This window comes from Lampris incognitus, chromosome 3 (genome assembly GCF_029633865.1).
Source record: "Lampris incognitus isolate fLamInc1 chromosome 3, fLamInc1.hap2, whole genome shotgun sequence".
NCBI lineage: Eukaryota > Metazoa > Chordata > Actinopteri > Lampriformes > Lampridae > Lampris > Lampris incognitus.
The window spans coordinates 25,192,499-25,220,127 of NC_079213.1; the positions used below are offsets into that span (position 1 = coordinate 25,192,499).

The 27,629-nt window shown below is 42.8% G+C and overlaps 1 protein-coding gene across 1 annotated transcript; it reads right to left on the reverse strand.

The window, feature by feature from the left end:
• Positions 1 to 4,168: 4,168 nt before the first annotated feature.
• Positions 4,169 to 27,629, reverse strand: etnk1 (ethanolamine kinase 1). Its single transcript, XM_056275967.1, has 8 exons — positions 27,361 to 27,629; positions 25,704 to 25,963; positions 25,248 to 25,385; positions 18,432 to 18,574; positions 11,476 to 11,559; positions 10,778 to 10,938; positions 7,746 to 7,819; positions 4,169 to 7,404 (listed from the first exon to the last, which is right to left on the reverse strand). The coding sequence occupies exons 1-8, from the start codon at positions 27,505 to 27,507 to the stop codon at positions 7,332 to 7,334; spliced, it is 1,080 nt and encodes a 359-aa protein (XP_056131942.1). The 5' UTR covers positions 27,508 to 27,629; the 3' UTR covers positions 4,169 to 7,331.

Here is a 27,629-nt window from a genome sequence, read left to right on the forward strand (position 1 = left end):
CTTCTCAATCAACATTTTCAAAGCAAACATCGCATCTGTGGTGCTCTTTCGTGGCATGAAACCATACTGCTGCTCGCTGATCATCACCTCTCCTCTTAACCTAGCTTCTATTACTCTTTCCCAAATCTTCATGATGTGGCTGATCAACTTTATACCTCTGTAGTTGTTACAGTTCTGCACATCGCCCTTGTTCTTGAAAATCGGTACCAGTATGGTTCTTCTCCACTCCTCAGGCATCCTCTCACTTTCCAGGATTGTGTTAAACAATCTAGTTAAAAACTCCACTGCCATCTCTCCTAAACATCTCCATGCCTCCACAGGTATGTCATCAGGACCAACTGCCTTTCCACTCTTCATCCTCTTCATAGCTGCCCTCACTTCCTCCTTGTTAATCCACTGAACTTCCTGATTCACTATCCCTACATCATCCAAACTTCTCTCTCTCATTTTCTTCATTCATCAGCCCCTCAAAGTATTCCTTCCACCTTCTTAGCACACTCTCCTCGCTTGTCAGCACATTTCCATCTCTATCCTTGATCGCCTTAACTTGCTGCACATCCTTTGCAGCTTGGTCCCTCTGTCTAGCTAATCGGTACAAGTCCTTTTCTCCTTTCTTAGTGTCTAACCTGTCATACAACTCACCATACGCCTTTTCCTTTTCCTTTGCCACCTCTCTCTTCGCTTTACGCTGCATCTCCTTGTACTTCTGTCTACTTTCTTCATCTCTTACTATCCCACTTCTTCTTTGCCAACCTTTTCCTCTGTATAATTTGCTGTACTTCCTCATTCCACCACCAAGTCTCCTTGTCTTCCTTCCTCTGTCCTGATGACACACCAAGTACCTTCCTAGCTGTCTCCCTCACTATTTCTGCAGTGGTTGTCCAGCCATCTGGCAACTCTTCACTACCACCCAGTGCCTGTCTTAACTCCTGCCTGAACTCCACACAACAGTCTTCCTTCTTCAACTTCCACCATTTGATCTTCAGCTGTGTCTTCACTCGCTTCCTCTTCTTGGTCTCCAAAGTCATCCTACAGACCACCATCCAATGCTGCCTAGCTACGTTCTCCCCTGTCACCACCTTGCAGTCTCCAATCCCTTTTAGATGGCGCCTTCTACACTGCTCAAAAAAATAAAGGGAACACATAAGCAATGCAATGTAGCTCCAAGTCAATCACACTTTAGGAAGCAACACTGATTTGTGAATCAATTTCACCTGTTGGTAAATTGTCTAATGTCCACCAGGTGGACATTAGACAATTTGCAAGACAACCCCTATAAAAGGAATGGATTTGCAGGTGGTGGCCACAGACCATTTGCCTGTCCTCATCTTTTCTGGCCGATCTTTGGTTAGTTTTTCATTTTGCTAGTGCCCTCACCACTAGAGGTGGCATGAGGCGGTATCTGCAACCTACAGAAGTTGCTCAGGTAGTGCAGCTCATCCAGGATGGCACATCAATGCGTGCTGTGGCAAGAAGATTTGATGTGTCTCCCAGCACAGTGTCCAGAGCATGGAGGAGGTACCAGGAGACAGGCCAGTACACCAGGAGACGTGGAGGGGGCCGCAGGAGGACAACAACCCCGCAGCAGGACCGCTATCTGGTCCTTTGTGCAAGGAGGAACAGGAGGAGCACTGCTGGAGCCCTACAAAACGACCTTCAACAGGCCACTAATGTGCAGGTTTCTGCTCAAACAGTGAGAAACAGAATGCATGAGGATGGTATGAGGGCCCGACGTCCACAATTGGGGCCTGTGCTCACAGCCCAACACCGTGCAGCCCGATTGACATTTGCCAGAGAACATCTTGGTTGGCAGATTCGCCATTGGCGCCCTGTGCTCTTCACAGATGAGAGCAGGTTCACACTGAACACATGTGACAGACGTGAGAGAGTCTGGAGACGCTGTGGAGAACGTTCTGCTGCCTGCAACATCCTCCAGCATGACCGGTTTGGCGGTGGGTCAGTGATGGTCTGGGGAGGCATATCCTTGGAGGGCCGCACAGACCTCTACGTGCTAGCCAGAGGTACCATGACTGCCATTAGGTACCGGGATGAGATCCTCAGACCCATTGTCAGACCATATGCTGGTGCAGTGGGCCCTGGGTTCCTGCTCATGCATGACAATGCTCGTCCTCATGTGGCCAGAGTGTGTCAGCAGTTCCTGTATGTCGAGGGCATTGATGCTATGGACTGGCCTGCACGTTCCCCAGACCTGAATCCAATCGAGCACCTCTGGGACATCATGTCTCGTACCATCCGCCAACGCGATGTCGCACCACAGACTGTCCAGGAGTTGACCAATGCCCTGATCCAGGTCTGGGAGGAGATCCCTCAGGAGACCATCCGTCGTCTCATCAGGAGCATGCCCAGACGTTGTAGGGAGTGCATACAGGCACGTGGAGGCCACACACACTACTGAGCCTCATTTTGAATCGTCTTGAAGAATTTCCACAGAAGTTGGATCAGCCTATGTTCTCATTTTCCACTTTGATTTTGAGTATGATTCTGAATCCAGACCTTAATGGGCTAATGATTTTGATTTCCATTGATCATTCTTAGGTTATTTTGCTCTAAACACATTCCTCTGTCTAATGAATAAAGATTTTCAGCTGAAATATTTCATTCATCGAGGTCTATATTGTGTTTTTAGGTGTTCCCTTTATTTTTTTGAGCAGTGTACATAAGATATAGTCCACCTGTGTGCACTTTCCTCCACTCTTGTACGTCACCCTGTGTTCCTCCTTCTTCTTGAAATATGTATTCACCACAGCCATTTCCATCCTTTTCGCAAAATCGACCACCATCTGTCCTTCCACATTTCTCTTCTTGACTCCATACCTCCTCATCACCTCTGTTCCCTTCACCAACATGTCCATTGAAGTCCGCTCCAATCACCACTCTCTCCTCCTTGGGTACCCTCTCCACCATGTCGTCCAACTCACTCCAGAATTCTTCTTTTTCATCCATCTCACACCCAACTTGCGGGGCATATGCGCTGATAACATTCAGCAATAAGCCTTCAATTTCCAGCTTCATACTCATCAATCTGTCTGACACTCTCCTCACCTCCAGCACGCTCTTGACATACTCTTCCTTCAGAATTACCCCTACCCCATTCACACCATGGTAGAAGAGTTTGAACCCACCTCCGATACTCCTGGCCTTACTCCCCTTCCACCTGGTCTCTTGCACACACAGTATGCCTACCTTTCTTCTTTCCATCATGTCAGCCAGCTCTCTCCCTTTACCAGTCATAGTGCCAACATTCAAAGTTCCAACTCTCACTTCCACATGCCTACCCTTCCTCCTCTCTAGCTGCCTCTGGACATGCTTTCCTCCTCTCCTTCTCCTTCGCCCAACAGTAGCATAGTTTCCACCGACACCCTGCTGGTTAACAGTACCGGTGGCGGTCGTTGGTAACCCGGGCCTCGACCGATCCGGTATGTAAGTCTTATTTATGATCCGCATATTTGATTTGGCAAAGATTTTACGCCGGATGCCCTTCCTGACGCAACCCTCCCCATTTGTCCGGGCTTGGGACCGGCACTAAGGATCAGTGCATCCTCAGTGGCTGGGTTGCTCTAATTAAATTACAATGAACATATATTATCAAATAGTTATAAATAAAACACCTTGTTAGGCTGCAAATGGTGTATTATGTCATGATGATGTAGATCTGGTAAAACTGTTTTTGATTTCTTAATGTTTTAAGCCATAAGCTTTACATAAGCTCCATCCCTGGCCCATGAGCTACCGAGTCAAAAACTTTCTGTGGAAGTTGTCGCCACCTAGTGGATGTTTGGGACGGTATTTATTCTGTTTGTCAGGAAGCACCGCTCTCAAATATGCAGCCTCTCTTAGCAAGAAATAATTCGGTGTGAGTCAGCAAATCCATGTAACCCAAATTCGGGACAAAAAAGCAACACTCCCATACATTCCTTTAACAATATCTAAAATGTTTGAAACATTTCCGTGCAGCCTTGGAAGATGTCTGAAAAGTGGTTTACAGCAGTTGCATGACATTCTCAACAGTTTTTCCATTTATCTCCTGGTGGCAACTATAATGCATGTTGTCCAAAAGTCATTGGTCTATCAGAGCATTAGAGAATGTGTCTGGTTTTTTTTTTTCCTTTTTAACTGCCCCCCAGAGGTGAAACAATAAGAGAAATAGTCAGTATAGGGTAAATATACTTTATTGTTTTAAAGCATGTTTACAGTGGCCTATATTAAAATGATACATTTCACAGTTTAAATCCAAGGTAACTAATCAACTTTAATGAGACTTTTAGAAAAGAAATTACAAAGTGCACCTGTTATGTACATTCATTCACATTTAACACAAAGACATGTTTTTCTTAAATGTACATATAAACATATGCAACAGCAACCAAACGAAAGGCTTAAACCAAGTGATGCTGCTTTATCACGTTAAATACACATACTCCCAAAGTGTAGTGGGGGATTTATATTTTAAGAAGTAATGAGATGACATTTCAGTGGTTTTGCATTAATTTTACTGTTCTGAGACGGGTGGGAAGAAGACACCAGAAAACGGCTAGAAATCATAAGAGGATATCTCAACAGTATGTATCAAAATATCCTGACTGACACAATTATGTGGCAGTAGAATTTGACAAACTGAGTGCACGTTTTTGCGTGAACATGGCTTGACAGTATAGCGACAAGACACCAAACAGAAACATTAATCTCCCCAGACCCAATTCCAGCTCGACTGGTGCACACTGTGGTGGCAGCCATTTTCCCCCAATCAAAAAGGGACAGAGGATTTACATCAACATCAAGAGCCGGAGTACGCCTGTACAGTTTTTTTTTTTAAGCTAGGATTATGTCCAAACTGAACCATTTCAGGCCCATCTGACTTCCCGCTATGAAAGACGGACAGCAAATATTTATAAGTCAGGAGTATTGATACATGTCCGAACTTCATAAATTCAAAGGCAAAGTACAAATCGAGACTTTTCCCAGGCATTCGAGTAAGACTGCCATGTCTATGCCTTCATCTTTGGTGATCCCTGAATATGGTAGGTTAACTGGCCATGGGACCACCTACTAGTCACTAAAGCTCTCCGCATGAGGCAGTGTTGTCACAGCAGAGGGCGTCTGGGCAAAATGGCGAGATGTTTTTTTAACAATGAAACTACTGTGGGAGAGGGGATTTCAGATTGTTGGAGTACCTCAGTAGGCTACATCACATGCTCTGTAAGCATTCGAGATATTCAATACCCTTTTTGGAAACATTTTGCCCAAAAGTCATCTGTAGCTGCATTATCAAACACCAACATATTCTCTAAGACTTTCTCCCAAACACTTTCATTTAAATAAGTATAAAAACTGCCATTTTAAAAAGTATATTTAGTTGTTATATGTCTTTTTCTTGCTAAATGAAAAAAATACAATGTGCGTTAGATACATGCAACAACAAAAAAAGCACTTTGGTGTAGGCTCAATTTTGAAACCAAGAGATGAAATCACATAACTGTCGCAAATAAGCTAAATCTACTAAAAAAACAAAAACAAACGATACACAAAAAGTTAAGTATCGTGGTAGGGATGGAAATTAATTTGGACAGAGAAAGACAATAACCAAAGTTGTTGGTCCTCCATTCAGAGATGGCAAGCTGCTGTGTGAACTACGAGGGGTCTACTTCAGCACCAAAAGAGAAACCGCTCACAGGCGAGTCACCTGCCCCTTTGAATACATACTGCTCTCTCAGACCACGATTAGACCAGAGTTCCTTCCATATGGACAACAGGATTTCTACACGTTTTCCATTTCGAAATTGCAAACTTTTTCAACTACAGTTTAATATGATCCATGTTGATGTTAATTTCTGGACAACTTAACTGTGCAAAAGTCCAAATAATGCTAAAGCTGACGATTATACCATCATTACAGTATACAAAATGTCAGTTTGTGTGCAAGTAAATAGATTGTGCAGTCATAAGTTCTTAGGGATTGATCAGCAGTAACCTCCCATTGTTTTTTGTGACCTGTAAACCTCTGCTGACCTAGATATTATAAAATTCTGTTCCCCCTCAGTTTTCAAGACTTTGCCCACTTCCACTGTAGGAAACCTGTTCTAATGTTCTAACCACAACTGCTATCGGATCTGTCTGGACTTGGGTCTTACCCAGTGAGGCTTAGCTCAAACTACAGTGTGAAAAACAAGTCACTCCATGACGCTGTCCAACAAACAGTGTGTCCACAACTTCAGTTCTTTTTCTACCATGTGAAGATGAAATGTTCAAATAAACAAACTGGTGCAAAGTTGTTCTTGAACAATCAAGGTCACGGCAAAATCCCACTCATCAAATAAACGTGATGCTTCCGTGACGCCTACATTACAGTCAGTGCAGCATTAGTGTTATCCCAACAACTCTCCCTTGAGTCAAATGACAGTCCAGTTCTCTGCACAGAAGAGGTCTCTTGAACTCAGGGGGAGAGTTTAGACATTAACAAATATGGTTGGTCCTTGCAAGTTGCTACTTTCAGTCTGCAAAGCCAAACAGACACTGCAAGCAGACCTTCACCAACTAGTGACTAACGTGACTATTCCAGTACACCATTAAAACTGTGGGAAAGACAAAGGGCAAAGTCACAATGGGGGTTAAGGAAGGGCACTGCCCTTTTCCAAAGCAAGAACATCAATTTTGGCGCAGCACTGTTTCGACTTGGTTCTTACGTGGAAACAAATTGTTGCTCTTCTGCTATTCAAGAATTTGGTCATCAGCTAGGTTGGCTCTTGTAGTGCTTCCTTTTGAGTAAGTGCAAAACTGATACAGACAGATCGAACTAGATCTGACCAAGACTGACAACTTGCCAGTCAACCAAGTGAATGCCAAACGGGCAGTGAACAAGGACATATGCCACAGTCCCTACAGCGTAAAACGGGTTTGAACAGCCGGGAAAAAGCACCAGACATATTCAACCCATTAACGTCGTATTCATATAAAAATTGATGGAAGCATTGTTAATATTAATGTCACTGGTAGTCATGTGGTTTTTAGACCAAAGGACAGTAGTGAGCTTCCAAGAGCTAGTTTTCTACTTGACATATGCCCCAACTACAGACGCTGTGGACTAAGATGATGAAGAGTTCAGATATTGTTGAGTAATTCGGTCAGTAGAAACAATGAGATGGAGAGCAAATTAAAAGGCACCGGGCAGGAACGACACTTAGTCTGGCACTTCACTATGCAGACCCCTAGAGGGCGCTCTACAGTCATTGTGTGGATCACAGAGCAAGGTGAAGTAGTAGGGACAAGAGGAGAACCAGAGAATGAATGGAGGGAGAGGGTGGGGGTTGAGGCCGTTATTCTGGAAAGTTCAGTGCAGCTGCCTCTGGTTTCATCTTGAAATACTGATTGAAGCGGAGGACTGCATATCTAAGAGAAGAGACAGAGAGCAAACCAGCAACAACAGTGAGATAAAAACCAACACTTCAATATAAGACTTGAGCCTTTTAAGTACCAGTCCAGAAATGTCACTGTTGTCCTACTGTAGCAATCCAGGAAGTCATACCAACCTAAATACAAGACCATTTTGTTCCAAAACATGACAATGTACATAATTGCTAACGACTAGTTGTACAAATATGTATTGCTAGAGGAAAAGTGTTCCAGCAACTTTGTGTTCGATTAAACTTCCACAAGGAGGTTCAAAAAATTGAACTATGTGAAGGAGTTTAGAAATTCCGTTTGCATATTTTAAAAAGGTGGTGACGTACCCCAAAAAGTCAAAGTCGATGGTGGAGAACTTGGCCTGAATCAGAGCCCACAGACCCCAGAAGAAATGCGATGCCTTGATAGAGAAAATGGCAGTGATAAGAAAGGAGAGAGAGAGAGAGAAGGTAACAGGAAAAGAGAAAGAAAATCAACATATTACAACACAGTTCAGTCAACCAAAGGCCAGTAACGACAACAAATCAATGACACAAATACAATCACACTTAACTCACTGGCCCATCCTCCACACTGCCCTCTTTTCTCCTTGACGATAAACAACACGGGTGTTGGTGATTGTGGGTTACTGGTTGTTACCAACAAAGCCCCTCTATGCCATTCACCAATCAGAACAGATAGCGAAGGATGTAAGCTACTCACCTTGTGGCTGGGTCTGTTTGTTGAGCAAACAACTTGAACTAATCCTGGATACTCTCAATAACAACACCTCTGGGCTCTAGTTTTACTGTCCTCTGCAACTTAAGTGATTTTCATGTTGAACAGTTCGTGCACCTTTAGCTTGACTTTACCTCTTAAGCTTTGTTGTACAGGTCAGTGAAACATACTCAGCTATTTGTGTGACTGCTCAGAAGGGTGAGATCTACTCGCCCTTCTGAGCAGTCCTAACCCCTGCAAACTAGGTCTATGTTACGGTTGGACAGTATCATTTTTTTCCCCCATACTATCCCAACAGTGCCCTCATACCACCAGGACATTATTATTATGATTATGATTATGATTCTTATCATATGGAAACGCAAATGTGAAGTGTTTCCATCACTGGCAGTGATCTTCTTGAAGCAAATTCTGCAGGTCACTTCATTCAAATTTGCTGGTTCTCCCTATTCACACTAAATGGTAAAATGGACTGCATTTATATAGCACTTTTCTAGTCTACCAGCCCACTCAAAGTGCTTTACAATGTATGCCACACATTCATACACTGATGGTGGAGGCTGCCATGCAAGGCGCCAATCTGCTCATCAGGAGCCGTTAGGGGTTCAGTGTCTTGCTGAAGGACACTGACACACTCTCTGGAGGAGCTGGGGATCGAACCAGCAACCTTCCGATTACTAGACAACCTGCTGTACCTCCTGAGCCATGCCACCCACTGAAGTCGGAAACCAAAATGCTGTCATGGTGGCATGTTTTTCAGTACTAAATGGCTAGATGGTGGTCCCATGCTTGCCATCCTGTTTTGTTCTCCCACTTCCAAGAGGATCAGGTTACATGTACGTCACAGCCCGAAACTTTCATAGAAAGTAAAATTTTAATTCTCTGACCAAATAGGCAGGTGTGCACTGTTAAACTGAATAGAAAAACAGCTGGCCAATAGTTTAAATCGATGTGGCACAGAAATTTTATTTCGGCGTTGAAATGGATACCATCATAATTTTTAAATACTGCAGGTTCCTGTACTACCGCTATGACATCCTTCCCTATTTCTACACAAAAAAAAAACAAAAAACAACATTCAGTCAACTCTTAACACATTCTAAGCCTACACACTGAATGATTCAACTTCCTCCAAGGACCTGCTGCTTTTTAGCAGGCACTAGTTTGATTTATGATTGGTATTTCAGCCACTTCCCAACCGAAAAAGTTCATTGGGTCAGGTATGTGTAAGAGACCGAAAATGCAAAAAGCAATACATTTGCTTGATTATTCTGACCTAGCTAGTTTGCCTCAAAGTACCTAGTTACTTTGAACAGGATGGCAACCAATAGCACTTTGCAGGGGCAATACATAGAGAGCAGACTTGAATAGCTTCTGACAATGCACTTTTCTAGAGTCCCTGCGGGTCTGGTGACATTTTCTTCCAAATGATCCTGTTCAGTAAAACCCCCTCCACCCTGGAGGACTGTCAAAGAAAAAAGTTTGTGTAGGACAACAAAGGTTAAACATAAACCCACACCCAACCCAATGCCCTGGGGGTGTTTACCCATGTTTGAAAACTTGACTTTTCCATGGACTACTAGCTTAACCCCACACTTCTAGTTCCAAACATTAAAACCAGTTCAAGACTCAGTCACAAATGTACTGGTTCGCTAAGTTCTAATCATTAAGGTTTTACCTGTCAGGGCTTCTTTATTGCATCCAATAATCCAATTATACGAGCTTCAAATGATCTTAATTTCCATAGGCAATTTTCACGGAGATCTTGACATTTTAGTAACATTGAAACGTTCATCTCTGTGGCTCACTGTAGCCAGTGCTTGAAGTCAGCCGGTACTCACCAGTACTTGTGTATTTTGTTCTTGGAGTAGCAGGACTTTTTCTTGCCCAATTCTGTTTCTCAAACTGGGTATGTAAGTCTTAACGCCTCCGCCAGCTTATCTCACTAACTCACTCTCCCCCTCAGAAATAACTGTGTTCTGTGATAGCAAGTCGTTTCAGTTGTGCAGTATGAAAATCTTGCATGCTGCTACCCTACCATTTGTGTTGGGCAATGGATTAACACTTTTATGTTCCAATGCGTACTTATGATCAAGTTTTAGCTTGACTGACTTGACATAACAAAAGTGCAGCTGACATGAATCTGTAGAGATGCTGTTGAACCATAAAAATACAACAATGAGGAGGCACCTATTAGATATTATGTCAGCCTAGCAGAACTGGTTTGAGACCTGACCGATACTCCTTTCACACACAAACACCCTGGTTTATAATTAGGTATGCTAATCCAATTCCCACGGATGTTGATGCAATTCAAATCAACCTCCATACACAGTCACATCCTGTGGACTGTCAGCCTGTACTGTCATCAAAAGGGGTTTGATTCGACACTCGGATCACATAGGGTCTCTTCTCTAATCTTAACCAGGGCTGGCCCTTTTGCACAGACTGTTGACAGGTTTATTTACCAGGTCACTGGTCTGGTATGCAAGGGGTACACGTGTTCTTTGCAAGACAGGAATTTTGCCCTTCCTTGCGATTATAGTCTTGACTCTTTAAAAACTTAGACGAGCTCGGATGCAGAACAGACAAAGAAACCTCTCTCCACTGCTTCAGTTCCATGCAGCACACAGATTCTTACCAGAGCAAATCGGTTGACTTGCACATAGAGGATCTCCACCTCTCTGTCGGTGACCCATGTGCCCTGGCCCTTGTGCTCCTTGTAGGCCTCAAGGTAGGAGCGGAGCCACTCTAACTGCAAGCTCCGCTCCGGATAGTAGCTATAGTCCACCTCATTCAAGCCTGGAAAACACAAACAGGCAAAATTACAAGGTTCAGGGGTTCGGGTCATATGATAAAACACGATAATTTCACTTTCAGCAAAATTAAGTCTTAACAGAACCAACAGTGCACTCTTCACATTGATTAAAGCTTTAGTTTTTCCCCCCAGTTTGATGTACCTTGTTGGGTGATGTAGAGATAGTCAAATATTGAACTATAACTTTAAATATTTACATCACTGTATGACTATATGGGGTTTCATCACATTGAGACTCATTTGAAAATGATGACTTTGCTCTCACAAAATGACTTGGCAGCGGATAACTAGAAGTGATAAGCAAGATTGGTAGGTTATAAAACTTTTGCAGCTGACAATATGAAAATTTACAGCCCTGGATCCACTTTACAGAAATTTTAAAACTCCACTTCCACCCACGATGTCTTATCAAATGGGGTTTTTTTTGTTGTTTTTTGTTATTAGTTTTCAAATAACTCTGCAGTCGAACAGATCATACAAGCACTATTTCACTGTTATCAATAATCGGGGGCTACACTTACCAGCAAACTCATTGAAATGGTTCCCAATGTCATAGGCTTGATAATTGTAACCAGCGTACTCGTAGTCAATGAACTTGACATTGCCTGGAAAGAAAGGGAGGCTTGTTTAGAGCGAGACACAGGAATGGATGCCAAAATGATTATGCTGTGCTTTTCCTTCGATAACTCAAGGAATCTCAAGGCTTTTCATGTGACATCTATCTCCATGAATGACTGGACAGTCAAGACTAGTTAGATGATTCTAGGGATAGAGGAGTAAGAGCTTGCATTTTGAGGGGAATGGGGGGGAGGCAGAAGAAAGTAATGGCAAGGAGCAAAGAAATAAGACAAGGCTAACATATTAAGACTGCTTCAAAAAAGAGGCATTCCACCCAAAAATCTAAAAAAAAAGGGGGTGGGGCCTACACATGCACAAACATGCCCTCTTTTAGTGATAAATACAACACGGTTAAAATTTTGGGAGGAAGTTGACAACCCACAAGCTCAGAACACAAACCTTTAAGTCGGTTGTGGGAATTCCACCATTGTTTTTTCCCCTTGTCATTTTTTCCACCACTGAACAGCCAACCAAGGAAGTGGTTTGAGGGGATGCCCTAAGGAGATAGTTCCCTTATTATACACTACCGTTCAAAAGTTTGGGATCACCCAAACAATTTTGTGTTTTCCATGAAAAGTCACACTTATTCACCACCATATGTTGTGAAATGAATAGAAAATAGAGTCAAGACATTGACAAGGTTAGAAATAATGATTTGTATTTGAAATAAGATTTTTTTTACATCAAACTTTGCTTTCGTCAAAGAATCCTCCATTTGCAGCAATTACACTATTGCAGACCTTTGGCATTCTAGCTGTTAATTTGTTGAGGTAATCTGGAGAAATTGCACCCCACGCTTCCAGAAGCAGCTCCCACAAGTTGGATTGGTTGGATGGGCACTTCTTTGAGCAGATTGAGTTTCTGGAGCATCACATTTGTGGGGTCAATTAAACGCTCAAAATGGCCAGAAAAAGAGAACTTTCATCTGAAACTCGACAGTCTATTCTTGTTCTTAGAAATGAAGGCTATTCCATGCGAGAAATTGCTAAGAAATTGAAGATTTCCTACACCGGTGTGTACTACTCCCTTCAGAGGACAGCACAAACAGGCTCTAACAGGTACTATTTAATGAAGATGCCAGTTGGGGACCTGTGAGGCGTCTGTTTCTCAAACTAGAGACTCTAATGTACTTATCTTCTTGCTCAGTTGTGCAACGCGGCCTCCCACTTCTTTTTCTACTCTGGTTAGAGCCTGTTTGTGCTGTCCTCTGAAGGGAGTAGTACACACCGGTGTAGGAAATCTTCAATTTCTTAGCAATTTCTCGCATGGAATAGCCTTCATTTCTAAGAACAAGAATAGACTGTCGAGTTTCAGATGAAAGTTCTCTTTTTCTGGCCATTTTGAGCGTTTAATTGACCCCACAAATGTGATGCTCCAGAAACTCAATCTGCTCAAAGAAGTGCCCATCCAACCAATCCAACTTGTGGGAGCTGCTTCTGGAAGCGTGGGGTGCAATTTCTCCAGATTACCTCAACAAATTAACAGCTAGAATGCCAAAGGTCTGCAATGCTGTAATTGCTGCAAATGGAGGATTCTTTGACGAAAGCAAAGTTTGATGTAAAAAAAATCTTATTTCAAATACAAATCATTATTTCTAACCTTGTCAATGTCTTGACTCTATTTTCTATTCATTTCACAACATATGGTGGTGAATAAGTGTGACTTTTCATGGAAAACACAAAATTGTTTGGGTGATCCCAAACTTTTGAACGGTAGTGTATATATATTTTAATTTATTTATTTTATTACTTTATTGATCCCCGTTGGGAAATTCTGCCGTGCAGCGCCTGGGGACCAACTCCAGTTCGTCTTGCCATGCCTTGGTCAGGGGCACAGACAGCAGTATTAACCCTAACATGCATGTCTTTTTGATGGTGGGGGAAACCGGAGCACCCAGAGAAAACCCACGCCGACACGAGAACATGCAAACTCCACCGTGCCACCCTCTATAGAACACAACTTCTCTCTTTTTAAGCTTATATACCATCACAGTAGTTCAGGAGTAGTCGGACTTCAACATTAGCTGCCCCAGGGATCTGCTGTCACCACCAGCAACGTTTCCCTCTTCCCCATTGTTCTCAATGCTGCTCATTGCAAAATTGCCCCTACAAAATGTAGGAGCCCAAACACAGAATGTGACAGCTTGAGCCACAGACATAGTTATGACACCATGGGTGTAAACAAAGGCAAATTCAGGCCAGTCGGGCAGGGTGAGACACTTCACTATTGTATACATGAGCAGTATCAAACTAAAATAAATAGAACAAGAGAATCGGTTTCTGGAAGCCAGGTCATCCATCCACCCATTATCCAAACCACTTATCCTGTTCTCAGGGTCACGGGGATGCTGGAGCCTATCCCAGCAGTCATTGGGCGGCAGGCGGGTAGACACCCTGGACAGGCCGCCAGTTCATCAGAGGGCCGACACACACACATTCACACCTAGGGACAATTTAGTATGGCCGAGTCACCTGAGCTACATTTCTTTAGACTGTGGGAGAACATGCAGACTCCACACAGAGGACGACCCGGGACGACCCCCAAGGTTTGACTACCCTGGGGCTCGAACCCAGGTCCTTCTTGCTGTGAGGCGACCATGCTAACCACTGCGCCAGCCTAAATAGGTTTCATTAGCTTGAATTTGGTGTTCATATTTTATTTACCATACTCTTTAAAAAGGAGATGGGGCCCAGCTGATCCCCACGTTGCGACTGCTGAGGATGCACCCACTTCAAAGAAAAACAAGACCTTGGGGAGTCAGGGGAAGTCAGGTCAATGTTTAATTGTAGAGTACAGAATAAAAGTAGGAAGAAGTAAACATCTATTTATTTCTTTTAATATCAATTAAATACATAAAAACAATGATCCCTATAAAAAGAATAAGGCTCCTCTCCCCAAAATCACTAAGAACTAAACCTCACTGTGACAAATGTGCTTTGGGATTGTGGAGAATCTGTAAGCTACTTGTTTGGACTTGGTTTCCACAATGAAATTAATGGGATAGTAGCGTCTACTGGTCCCCAGAGCAGATAACAGAAGTTGACAATTGTGCAGATATACATGCACGAGAAACCATGAGAATTTTGGAACGGAAACATCACTTCCAAGCATTCTTTCAACTGAATGTTGACACATAGTTACTGGTGCAACACAATAAAGAGTGAGTTGTCAACTTTTTCCCCCCAGAAAACTGAAATAAATCCACTGACAAATTGGCTGATTCGCATATTTGGTAAAGCTGTTCGATAGAGACAGTAGGCATTAATTCTTGAGATTATGTTATGTGTTGCGTTCAATTTTGTCCTGGAATGTAACATTCCAGGACAAAATTGTTTTGACATCATGCGGAGAATAAGAGGAAAGAGCACCATGCCAAGGTCATGCACTATGAAAAAGGCCGTGTGTGAAGACTCCATAATGGATTGGGGAATGAGAAACAGTGAAACAGAAAGACATGAAAAAGCCCATTATTGAGGTCCAGTGAGCTCTGAAAGCATTTGTACAGCAACACAGTTTGATATTCTAGCTTCAGACTCCCTTGCAAATTCTCTAAATTATTCTTTGGATAAACTAGTAGGCAGAAACTCTGGTTTGATGTCCAAGAAATATGTTGATTTAAATTAAGCAAGCAAACATTGTGCTGTCCCAGAGAAACGAGAAAACAGCTAACTCACAAATCAGCCTTCATGTTGGCTACACAATTGAAATGTTGTTACATGAACGTTCTTGTTCTTGTAAAAGGTAACCAACTTATCAGGATGATACCAAGTCTGCTGGTGTACGTGTTACTGAATTGTGTAAATCCCTATACAGCAAGAACGCCGTTGCGAGTTAAGTGTTTACTTTCTGGATTAGTTTTGAACATGTACATATACTTCTGAGCAAGATAAAATGGTGATGCAATGAACAAAAACTGTAGCCCTTTTAACTGCGTTTTCCATCGTCTCTCTCTCACTATTACTTTATTTAGCTTCAAAATGGCATCAGACCTTGACGATGTAAATTTTATCAGTGCCGAGTCAGTGTTTCCAATGAAATACGTGAAGCCAAAATGTCAACAGTATGTGTTGCTGCCCAATTGCTAATATAGCCCACTGCAACTATGAGCTAAAGAGGTTAGTAAAGAGCACAAAGCATTCTCTGTTAACAGCACGAAAGGGCAGATCTCAAAACACAAGGCCTTACTCCTGCAGAGCTGCAGTCTCCGAGCTCTGGATTTTATGGAGCAACTTAGTCAATTTGAATTCTGAGGCACCTTACACTGTGAATTCAAATTCTGCCTCTTATCAATTCATTGGGGGATTTTTCTCTCTTTTTACAGCACTATCTTCACCCTAGGCTAGGCTTGCTCATTTGACCTAGCAGTGTCATTGGAACATTGCTGTTTTTTGAGGTGGTGCTGGACTACAGAGAAAGACACGTTGAGGTGGGTTACCAGCCGGCGGGTGGGTCCTAGCGGGACACAACTGAACACCTCCGGTCAGTGGCTATTGCCCCCCTGTGCAGCAGATGAAAAGGTTGGGGCAGACATCTGTCACACATGCTCATTCTTTCCTTTAACATCCACACACACACACACTCTCTCTCTTTCAGCCACTCTTCATCTCTCACGCAGTGTCGCAATATCAGGCCCTGCTGCCAAACACCCGCCCGCCTCCCTCGCAGGCACACAGGCTGCGCACACGCTTCCCCTTTTTCAAAACACTCCCCTCAAATGCCTCATTTTCATTGGTCCACATTGAACCCAATAATGTGAGCGTAACACCTCCCCCCTGCTTTCTATGCAAATGAAAGAATCTTTGAGAGGCTTCCTGTTTGCAGCAGAACTGCAGGTTTCATGGCCTCAGAACTTTTGCCATCATCTGACCGAAGCCAGAGAAGCAGAGGGGAAAAAGAAAAAAAAAGCCTGTGACAAGAGGTTGAAAGACAAAGACAGAAGCAAAAGGTCAACGCACTTGCTATAAGTGAAAGCACATTCATTTTCAAGTGTTGTGGAGAAGACAAAACTTCTGACAGAAGAAAAAAAATTCTATACCATTTGTGTGGTTTTTGACAGTTCAGGAAGTGGTGGCTTCTATTCTTCTCTCATTGCACTTGACAGAGTAGATACGACTCAGCCACTACCACTGAGTTAACTTATATGAAGTAGGAGTTGCATCATAGCTACTAAACCAAAGATTTTCAATACCTCTGGGGGAATTAAACCAAGAATGAGTGGGATGATTACGGATAGGAGCTCTTCCCCATTTATCCTACAACAGGTATTTAGACAGGTCCAGTAGGCAGGGTTTGTACTGCAGGAATTAAGACTCGACTACAGTCCTTGGACTCCATTGTTCTTTTTGTTCAGTTGTGAAGATCAAATTAAAGTGTGGCTTGGTAATAATGTATTCCGAAGTGGCAGGTCATCACAGTAGAAGCATGATGAATTGTGCAATTTTAAAAGTAATATGCAGTTAACGTTCTAGAACTCATCTGGTTCTTATTCGGAAAACAGCTTCAAATTGAAGTGCTGATCCCCTCCTGTCTCGTCGTAAAGAACAAGTAATATGACCTGCCCAGTGTTGGATAATGAGTAGTTAACATTGATAGGCTAGGGTAAATACACTTCAATGTGTAGAACTACTAGCGGGAAGTATATTAGCATTTCAGGTGTTGAGCTGACCATAAGTAGTGACTTACAATAAGTGCAAACCATAAAATAAGTCAACAATTGTGATGTCACCAGCATCAAAAGTAGCCCGGTAATAAGCAGTCCAAGGGACAACTGGTGGCATTGGAGAGTGACAGGTAGGAACGTGCTGCCATGAACTCATCCCGATTAGCCTGAATGGCGGGGCGGACTACACGAGGGCCCTCAGAGCCGACTGTGTGTGTAGCGTGTCTCTCTCTGTTGCCCCTCAAGGGCGGGGCCGGGCAGCCACAGCCTCTGCTGTCATTCCTAGGGAAAGAAAGGCTAGACACAAGGAGCTGTGAGAAGGGCCCCGCCCCTCGCCGTGGGTGGACGAGGGGGCTGACAGCTCTGCAACCCCTCCCGAAACATCCCTCCACCCCTCAACCCGAACACAGATACCCTGTACTTTCCCCCTTTCCTATCCCACCCCCACTTCTTTCTCTCCCTCTCCAAAAAATCCATCCCTCCCTCCAACTCACAATCTCTCCCCCACAAAGTCTGTTGTTATAAGAGATTTGTAAATGTCTAGAGTGTTTGGAGTTTGACCACTTTAAAATAATATTCTAATTCAAGAGCATTCACAGCATCGGCACAACCAACAACATTCCTAAAGCACCCGAGACATGCCGTTTTTTAGTGAAACTAAAAATCTGTATGCATTTTGAGGCTCTTCCTTATGGGTCTGATGGTGCTAATTTGTTTTTGTTTTTTTTGCCGAGATGAAAAGTGACAAACACACAAGTCAGAACATAGACTTAGAACGGCAGATTAAACATTAAGTTGCTTCATGGATAGCTGTGATTCACTGCACATGGTAAATGGAGTGAAATTTAACCAGTACCAGATATGACAAGGTTACAGAGATGGTTGTTCACTAATCCCACTTTGAATGAGGACACAGCATGTTAATTATGCACAGTACAGATTAAATGGTTGCTGACTGTGTACCAACTTATAAGTTCAATTAAATAATTAATTGCTATTCGCGCCGTTCAAATTCTATGGCTGCAGCCAATTGTGCTGAACTATGATGAGTGGAGGAGCAGTGTGACTAGGGATGCAGAAGTGAGGTAGAAATGCATTCCTACCTGGGTGTGGGGCCAGTGCAGTTAACACTACAACACAATGCAATCTTGGAACAAGATCTACTTCTGTGAGGCGTATTTTTGCTCGCCGTATACTCACCTGCTTCCGGATTATAGATGATGTTCTTGCAGAGCAAGTCGTTGTGGCAGAGGACCACGGGGGAGCCCAGCACCGACAGGCTGTGCTGGAGCCACAGCAGTTCCTCCCAGAGGCGTCGCGGGTTGGGCACCTCCACAGTCAGCCTGGGGGTTGGTAGAAAGGAAGTGGTCGTGGGTGGGGAGTGGGGTGCAGGGAGATTCAGAGAGGGGGAGAAAAGAAAACAGTATGCAAGACATTGGAGAGAAGGAGGAAAGAAGTTGGAAAAGGGGAAATAATGTGAAAGGATGAGACGGGGAGAAAGGGAAATTACAATTTTATCAACTGTGCACTGCATATCTTAGTCCCACTGCAAACATGGGAATAAACAAAAAAACAACCTGTTTTCAGTTTACAGCACAGAAAACACTCCCAATAACAGACATACATTAAGAAACAAAAAGTCATGATAACTGCAGACCTCCCAAGTTCCTAAGCACTAACAACCACAGCAAAAACGGGCACAGCTGTGTGCTATGTTAGCCAAATTGGAGGCTTTCTCAAACAAAAAATAAAAGCACGCACTGAATTTCGGCTGCCCCCGACCAAAGATTTTAACATTCAACTAGTAGTCGTCGTTTCAAGCCATTTGTCGGCTAGTTGTCACATGTTTGTGATATTAATTGGGGCATCAGAAAATGGTTTTGAGTTCTGGGCTGAGAAAGAAAGTTATAAGTAACATTGTGCTACATTACAGAGAAACACAAAACCGTAACAATGAGCCTTTAAAATATAAATTTTACAAGCACACGCACGAAGCGAGCAGCCTGATAACGATACCGACGAAAGAGGTGATGAATAATGACTCTGAATGCGTCGGAACTGGAGGCTCACCACTTCCTATGCCCATCCTTTCAAATGAAAAAACCCCGTGTTTCACACAAGTTTTTTTTTTTCCTGTGGAAACCTGGTCGACTGAAACGCCTCTCATCAACTAACGTTTGGTCGACTATTAAGGGGCAGTCCTACACTGAATTAATCATTCAGAAAAGTCAACTTAAAACCTAACTGTAGATTGTTTAAAAATCCATTTCCAGCCCATTAAACAAAAGTCTCCAGTAAACAAAAAAAAACAAAAACAAAGAACAGCCAAATATTTTATCAACATGACAACAATAATTACATTAAGCTTCACTGTCAGGAATACTAAATCATCAAGTACTTTCAGTTCATTTTTTGATATATCTGCATTCTCTTATCTCTACCCAATTATTGAAGTCTGCAATTCTACTTTAGGCCAAAAACCGGAGCAAGACATAAATTTCAGTAAAGACTGTAGAATCCATTCCCATTCATTTTGTTTCTCTTGATTTAACTGACATTTTTAAAGTGAATGATTTCACTCTTTTCAGTTAAAATTTCTTTCTCACTTGAGCATTTCAGCAAATATTACACAATTACTTAACCTGTTACACAAGCCTCCACAGATTTTGTCATTTATGTATGCACATTAACAAAACCTCATAAGCCTAAACTTAACTTTATACCTGCTGACATTTGATTTGTTTAAAAAGGATCACCCTCAAAATTTTCCCTGGGGGGGGGGGGGAGGAGGAAAAATTCCAAAATTCATGTGAAGCTACCTAAAGCAGCAAGCCCCATATTTGTAGAACATGTGCAATATCCGCTCATTTTTTATTGAGGGCTGATAATCAGCTGTATGAACCATCAAGTCCGACAATCATCCTCGTATCAGAAATATTCAATGTCATCTAACTTCTTACCATTTAATTAAGACAAAATAGATGCTGGTTATAAACCCAACAAAAACAAAGTCACCATTATCACCAAGAAACAATATTTCTTGACAACTGTATGATCTCCCAAAAGTTCCACAGCCAAAAATTAATGTTATTTTTGATCAATCCCCATCTGTTCAATTTCACATGAGAAATCTCCTTTTTCCACCTATGCAACATTGCCAAAATACTGTCTTTACTGTCCATGGCTGATGCTGAGATCCTTGCGTTTGTTTCGTTCAAATTAAATTACTGCAATGTCCTTTTTCCGGCCTGCCACACGCTAGCACTAAAAACCTTCAGCTAGTTCAAAATGCTGCTGCTAGAATATCAGAGCTAGACTGTGGGACTTTTACAGATATACGAAAGTCAGTTACATTCCTGCCCTTGCCAAACGAGTTCACACAATGCTGATTAAGCCGATCACCGCCAGGTAAACCTCTCTCTATGTCGCAGTATACCGGAGTTTTAAATCTGTGTGACATTCCCGCGCTGGAGCACCGGTAGTGATGCACTTTATGGCACCTGGCAAACTCTGCCTCTGATTGGTTGAAGTTAGGGTTAGCCAATCAGAGGCATGCGAACGCTTTCATCACACGAAAGTTAGATCTAAAGTTGTCTGGGAAAACAACAGACACGATTGTTTTGCCAGAGCTGAAGTAGCAATGGGGCAATTTCTGATGCTGTAAAGAAACGAGCACGAAACTGTCCAGACTCAGCGCACCTGATGCGAGTTGTGAGCGCGTCCTACTAAACGTCCGTATGAAATGTCCCTCGCAGGTCGTCCATGAATGAGTGACCAAAATTTGCGATGCATAGCCCATGGCATCGTGGAAAAAGGAAGTTGGCATTCAGGGGAAGGATTAAAGTAAAAAAAAGAACGCAATCGATGGTGAGGACAAACACAGATAACCATTGGTGTAGCTTTTCCTTGTTGGAGAGCGCTGAAAGAAAAGAAGGGACCAAGGACAGACACGGATGTTGCGGTACTGCTCTTGGGCAGGTTGGTATTCGTAAAATATTTTGAGTAGGCTATGTAGCTATTACATTTACTCTACCTAAATGGATTATTGTCTGGGACCTGTGGTAATTTCTTTGTATTTCTGTAACCATTTTAAGCACCCATTGACAGGTTTTGTGTAATTTCTGTCAACGCCAGTAGGGGGAGACAAAAGTTCCACATTGCAGGTTTAACTAAAACAAAAAGGTTTGACCATATGGCGCCAATTCTAGCCTTCCTTCACTGGCTCCCTGTTCATGCTAGATTTGACTTTAAAGTGCTTACTTTTAACCTACAAAATAATTAGTAGGCTTGCCTCCTCATATTTGTCAGATTTTATACAGCCTAATGTACCTTCTCGTGGCTTCTATTCTCAAAGTGCAGGCCTCCTCTCTGTCCTGAGAGTTAAAAAGAAGTCTGCAGAGCCTTCTCTTACTGCACCCCCTTTCTTTGGAAGAGTCTCCCAGCCACCATCAGAGAATATAACTTGGTAGACGTTCAGATCTAAACTGAAAAACCCATCTGTTCTTATTAGCTTTCAAATAGTCTTATTTCTTTGGTAGTTTGACTTCCTTCTGAGCTTTGTCACAACTATCCTCTTTTGGGAGGGTCTCAGTCTCAATGTATTTATAACTATAGGTCTTAGCAGTAATCTCTTAGTTTTGACCTGCCGACGAGAATGTTCCTTAACTTTCTGAATGCATAGCACCTTTCTAACCTCGTTTGCATCTCAGAGCACTTTTGGCTATGTTGTGCGCCTGTCCCCCTCTCTCTCGCTTTCCAGGACAATTTTTCTTCTCTTATGGGCTGTCTTGATGACCATGGATCATCTCTCTCTTTTGACCGCTTGATGACTTCAAAGCTTGTTTGTGATGCATCCCATTTTCCCTTGGTCACCCTCCTGGAGGGTGGGACTGTGTTTTGCATTGTTCTCATTTAAAATAGCTTTTACGTATACTGTTTGTTTTAGCTATGACAACTTTGGCATCACTCTCATCATTTCTCTCGTCTTTTCGCTCTGTTAATGCCCTGAGCTGTACATCGCTTTGGATAAAAGCAGGGCTTAAAGTATTCCGGCACCATGCCGGATTTCCGGTGTGCGGCGTTTGGCTGTGGGAAAAAAAAAAAAGTCTTATATTAAAAAAAAAGTCTTGATATCGTCACCATCACTTTCGAGTTTATGAGTTCGTCTGCCAATGATATGAGAGGAGCACAGCTCTCCCGCTCTCAAACTAACATTATTAGCCAATCAGAAGTAGAATGGGGTGGGTCTTGGAAAAATGTGCGTCAACCGAGTCCTATGCTGCAGAGATGCCCGAGTAGAGAGACGTCACGTCGAAGGAGAGTAGGATGGAGAGTAAGTTCATGAATCCTGGGGAAGATGCCCTCCTAGTTGATAAAGGATTAAAAAATAAATGGCGCTGGCCGTGAATAGAAGACATAGGGAAGGACGGTAAGCCTTTTGGTAGCTGGGTTAAGAAGCTAAGAGAAGCAGGTGCTTGCTTCTGCACTTTGTGCTCGACAAAGCTAGTATATGCAACTAGCGGGAAAAAAGTGCTACCACATCATGAGTCAGACCCCGCTCATAGAGCAGCTGTTCATGCTCTCCAACACACAACGCGGTTACCGGGAGCAACAACCACAGCTGATGTACCGGCATCAATAACTGACCGTGTGTGTGACTTGAAAATATGCGTGTGCACGTTCATCACAAAGCACGATCTGTCTTTCAAGCTCACCCAACCCCTGGCGAATTTATTCAAAAAAATAGCTGAAGACAAAATTGCTTTGACAAAACTGACAATATCTAATCAGCATGCCAGCTATTTGAACACACACAGCATAACACCAGAATTTAAAAGACATATTTCGTAAAAGCTAAAAAACGGCATGTTTTCCTTAAATGTCGACGAAGCCACCAACCAGAACATGGACAAAGTAGTGAGGTCGAGTATTATTGCCACCTACTGACCTTTCTTGTTATTGCAGTTTCAAAAGGCCCACCATAATCTGCAATCATTAATTTCCATATAATGTTTTGGTTTTTTTTGACCCTGCGAATGTGTCCACGCCACAGGGCGACAACATCCCCCCCCCCCCACACACACACACAAAAAAGTTCAGGCTCAGGATTTTTTTGTTTTGTTGCTTTAACCCCTGTAAAAGTGTCTGCTAAATGAAATTGTAATGCTGTGTTGAAGTCTGCCTTGCCTCTTGTGTGTATGTGAAGTCTATTCTCTCTGCAGGGCCCCACTGAGCAGAGCTGGTATTGTGGCGCAGGGTCCCGCCGGCTCTCGAGTACATCTGTGGGGTTCCTGACATTATCTTAGATGACACATATTCACTAAATTTGCCTTGCAATCTTAAGTTTATTACCCAGCACATTTAAAATTGCTAAATTTATGCATTATGTATTCTGCATTACCTTGCTCTGTGTAATCTATGATGTTCCATTATCATTGTTATTTTTTGTGTATTTGACACCTATCGTATGTCTGTCCATCCTGGAAGAGGGATCCCTCCTCTGTTGCACTCCCTGAGCTTTCTCCCATATTTTTTTCCTGACAAAGGTTTTTCTTATGGAGTTTCTTCCTCATTCGGGTTTAGGGTCCAAGGCTAGAGGGTGTTGTATGTAGTATACTGTACCGATTGTAAAGCGTTTTGGGTACCATTTACATTTGAATTGATACCAGTACCTGGAATTCAGTACCAGTACCCTGACAGTACTTTACTGTCTCTGTAATAACAAAAGTATTTAAAAAAAAAAAAAGTCCAAACTTCTCAATTTCAAAATTGCTATCTATCAAGCAAGAACATTTTGCTATTTTAAAATATTTTGTTGTAACACACCACACAAAATAAAACCCCGCCCTACCTCCCTCTCCCCTCCCAAACCCGTACCTACAACCTCCACCCTTTCACAGTCAACAGGGCAAAGTGTGAGAATGCCATCATGTGCGGAGGAAGCACATGTGATATCCTGATCTAGGAGTTGTAGCAGTGAGGTTTAGTTACTGTAGTCGGGGTCAGGAAAAAGGGGGAAATAGACAAAAGATTAAAAAAAAAATTTTTCAGCTTGTCATTGCCCTGTGTTGGGACTTGATCAAGCTGTGGGTTTAACGGAGGGGTAATGTAGTCTCCCTTTCCAATGTATACTCTCACCCAGATGCACACTTGCAACAAGCGGTAAACTAGGAGGGATTTTTCAAAAGGCTCATAAGGAATCTTATCCATATTTATTTTAAATCACAACCCGCTCAAGGTACCAAAATTTGGCACCGATTGATCTAACGTGAGTAGATACTCTATAGTACTGACTTAATTCGGTTGATACACCTTAAAAGTATCGAGTTCAGTACCCATCCTACTACCTTTAGAATTTGGGCTATACAAATAAACTTCACTCGACTTGGTGGTGGGTTCCCCAAATTTAACAAGTACAACATGTAAAAACCTAGTTAAACAAACGGTTCTTGCACTCACTGAGTTTTCTATACAACTTGTTTTATTTGTATATAAATTTCTGGAATGTTGACTGCAGATTAGCAGGTTGAGAACACAGCAATTAAGTTTATGAATGGAATTCCAGACATGCCACATGTACACCTAAACTAACAATCAATACTCCTGTGTTGTTTCATGGACATGTTGTTAATGTTTGGAAAGTTTGACTTACTGATAAGAAAATTATGGGTTCAGTGTAGCAGTCTATAAGAACACATACAGTGTGCTCAGACAAAGCTATGTGTTGCCAAACACTTCATTTGCAACTCTGTTTTTTAGTTGGACAGCAAATTTGAGGCTGCTTTAAAAAAGAAGCTGACATGAATTTTGTTGAAATTTCATTGAGGAAGACATGAACTGAAAGCAAACCATGAAAATGAGTATCACTTTCGAGGCCAGTGTTGACCTAACATTCTCAAGATCCATGGTCACCTTAAAGTACAAGGAAACGACTCACACTGATTAAAAATTTGGCAGATAGTAGGCATCACGCAATAAGAGATTCCATTAATTGATAGTCTAAATATGTGCTCTCACCTTGTGTTCTTCTGGTCTTGAAAACACTTGGGAATGAGAGCAAAGTACTTGCCCATCTTTAGCCACAGGTCTGATTGGGGTACCCAGCCATTGTGGGCATGAATGGCATGGTACTTGGCCAGCTGCCTCGCGATAAGCCTGCAAGGTGGAGTATGAGACAATGAAACCCTTTAAACCAATGCAGAAGAAATAGCAAGGGGTTGCTGACGTGAAATCCATTGGGTTGGTGGAATGCAGTTAAGGGAATGCAGTGGGTTGGGTACAACTTTGCATGCGTGTGTGTGCGCTTGAGAGCAGGCATTTATCGCCTTGGGGTAGAAGGCAGTGAGAGACTGCTGGTTTCTCTTGTTAAATCCAAACTGATGGATTCAACTGAACAAGTTTGAAAGCTATCGGCAAAATTACAGTCTGCTCCTTCCAAAAGCAATATTATGTCACATATTATATATTCCAAACCTGGACATTGGCTGGCTGCGAATATGCTCAGGCTCCAGGGCAGTTCCCTGTAAGAACTCGTAACACAGGCCGTTGTTGAAGGTGCAGTAAAGTTGTGGAGCACAGCGGTGTGCGTGGAGGACCCGGAAACTCTTTACCTCATTTTCCCGGTCCACCAATAGTTCAGTTTTATTGCCATAAATGCGGACTAAAACTACATCCTGCATGACTCCATCCATGTAGCAGCCCAGCAATTTATTGGTGATCCCATCTGTGAAGAACTAACAGAGAGAAAGGGGAAGACGATTGAGCAAGTAAATCCATCAAAAGTTATTTAAGCAGGTGTTTTAACCTACAAGATCAACACATGAAAACAGCTCCACCGTCCTTCACCTCATCACCCCTCAGCCCTTACCCTGAAGGCTCTCAATTGTTTTGAAACCAACATAAGTTCAGAGTAGTTAGGTTTTGGCAAGACTAAAGAGACGGGTGAAAGCAGCCATGGAAATTAGTGCTTGTTTGGACTGATTTAATCTGAACTGGTCCTGAACGAAAAGTAAAGATTTTTTTTTAATTCCTTTTTATCTAGGGGGTGTGCTGGAGGGGGGGGGGTCACAACATTCTGAGCCCAATCGTTTACACTACCAGGGATTGTCTGAGAATGAGAGAAATGTCAGGAATTTTATTATGTCTGAGGTAGCAATGTCTGGCATTTGCTGAGTCCTCACTTTGTGGTCATTGATGAATATAGGCATGGGCAAAATTCCCCCTCCCGCTTCACGACTGTGTTTACCCAGAGGGGGCACACCCCCATCCTGTCACCAGCAACAAGCCACTGATTTTCTGATCAAGGGGTTAGGGTTCATCCCTTGTGTCAGGGGGCTTCATGCCCCCCTGCCCTATCAAGATAACTGTTCTTTTCTGTTTACTTTCATCAAAACCTGTTTGTGGAGTTTTTCTCCACGTTATCATAAGAGTAGGTCATAGGACCTAGGCAAAAGCTAAATGCAAATATGTTTTTCTCCTATTTCTCCCCAACTGTACTTGGCTAATTAGCCCACTCTTCCGAGCCTAAATGCAAATAATTTGAACAATCTCTGTCTCATGGTACTGCTTCACCTTGGAAATTTAGAAGTCCTGGGCATCTTTGCAGACATGCAGTCTTTCAGCCCGATTTCCCCGTCTCCGTCTCTCGCTCTCACACACACAATCATTTTCTAATATATGCACCTTCTCCTTCAGATTCATGTTCACTATGGCGATTAGCATATTGGGCGATCAGACACAGAAATATCCATTTTACATCTGGGTCATCAGCTCATCAGTGGGGAAAACCAAACCCTTCCCAACAATAACGGTGTGAAGTAAAATGATATTTAAGTGCAGTTGGCTTGTGAAATTCAAGTGGTTATTAGTAAACACGCGTTACAACGACTCGAGTTTTACTCCGAAGCTGTTGCTCGGCCGGGAGCATAAAATGGCTCTATCAAGGCGGCCTGTGTTATTCAGAAGTATGGCAACGGGGGTGGGTTGACGCAGACCCTGCTCGATTCGAAAGGGCGCAAACTGCAATTATATAACTGCGTAGCGAGGACTTCACTGGCCTCGACGAGCGGGGACGGGTGCGCTCATATTGGACCACCTCGTGGCAAAAAACTGACATAATTAAAACCGATACCTTAATTTTGACCGCAGACGGCTTCCAATTAGGTCTCAATTCCTTGATGAGTCTCAGCGCACCAGATCTGAAGTCGTTCTCGTCAACCGTGACATCTATTTTCGGAACAGCGGGAGCCTCGTCGGGTACGTGGATGTAGTTGGCCATGTCGAACACTTGTTCCAGCGATTTTAAGGAAAATAAGGAGTATTAAACTGCTGGAGGGAGCGAAGGACTGTAAATGAATAGTTACTGCGCTGGTGTAAAGCTGAGACGCGGCAACGCCTCTA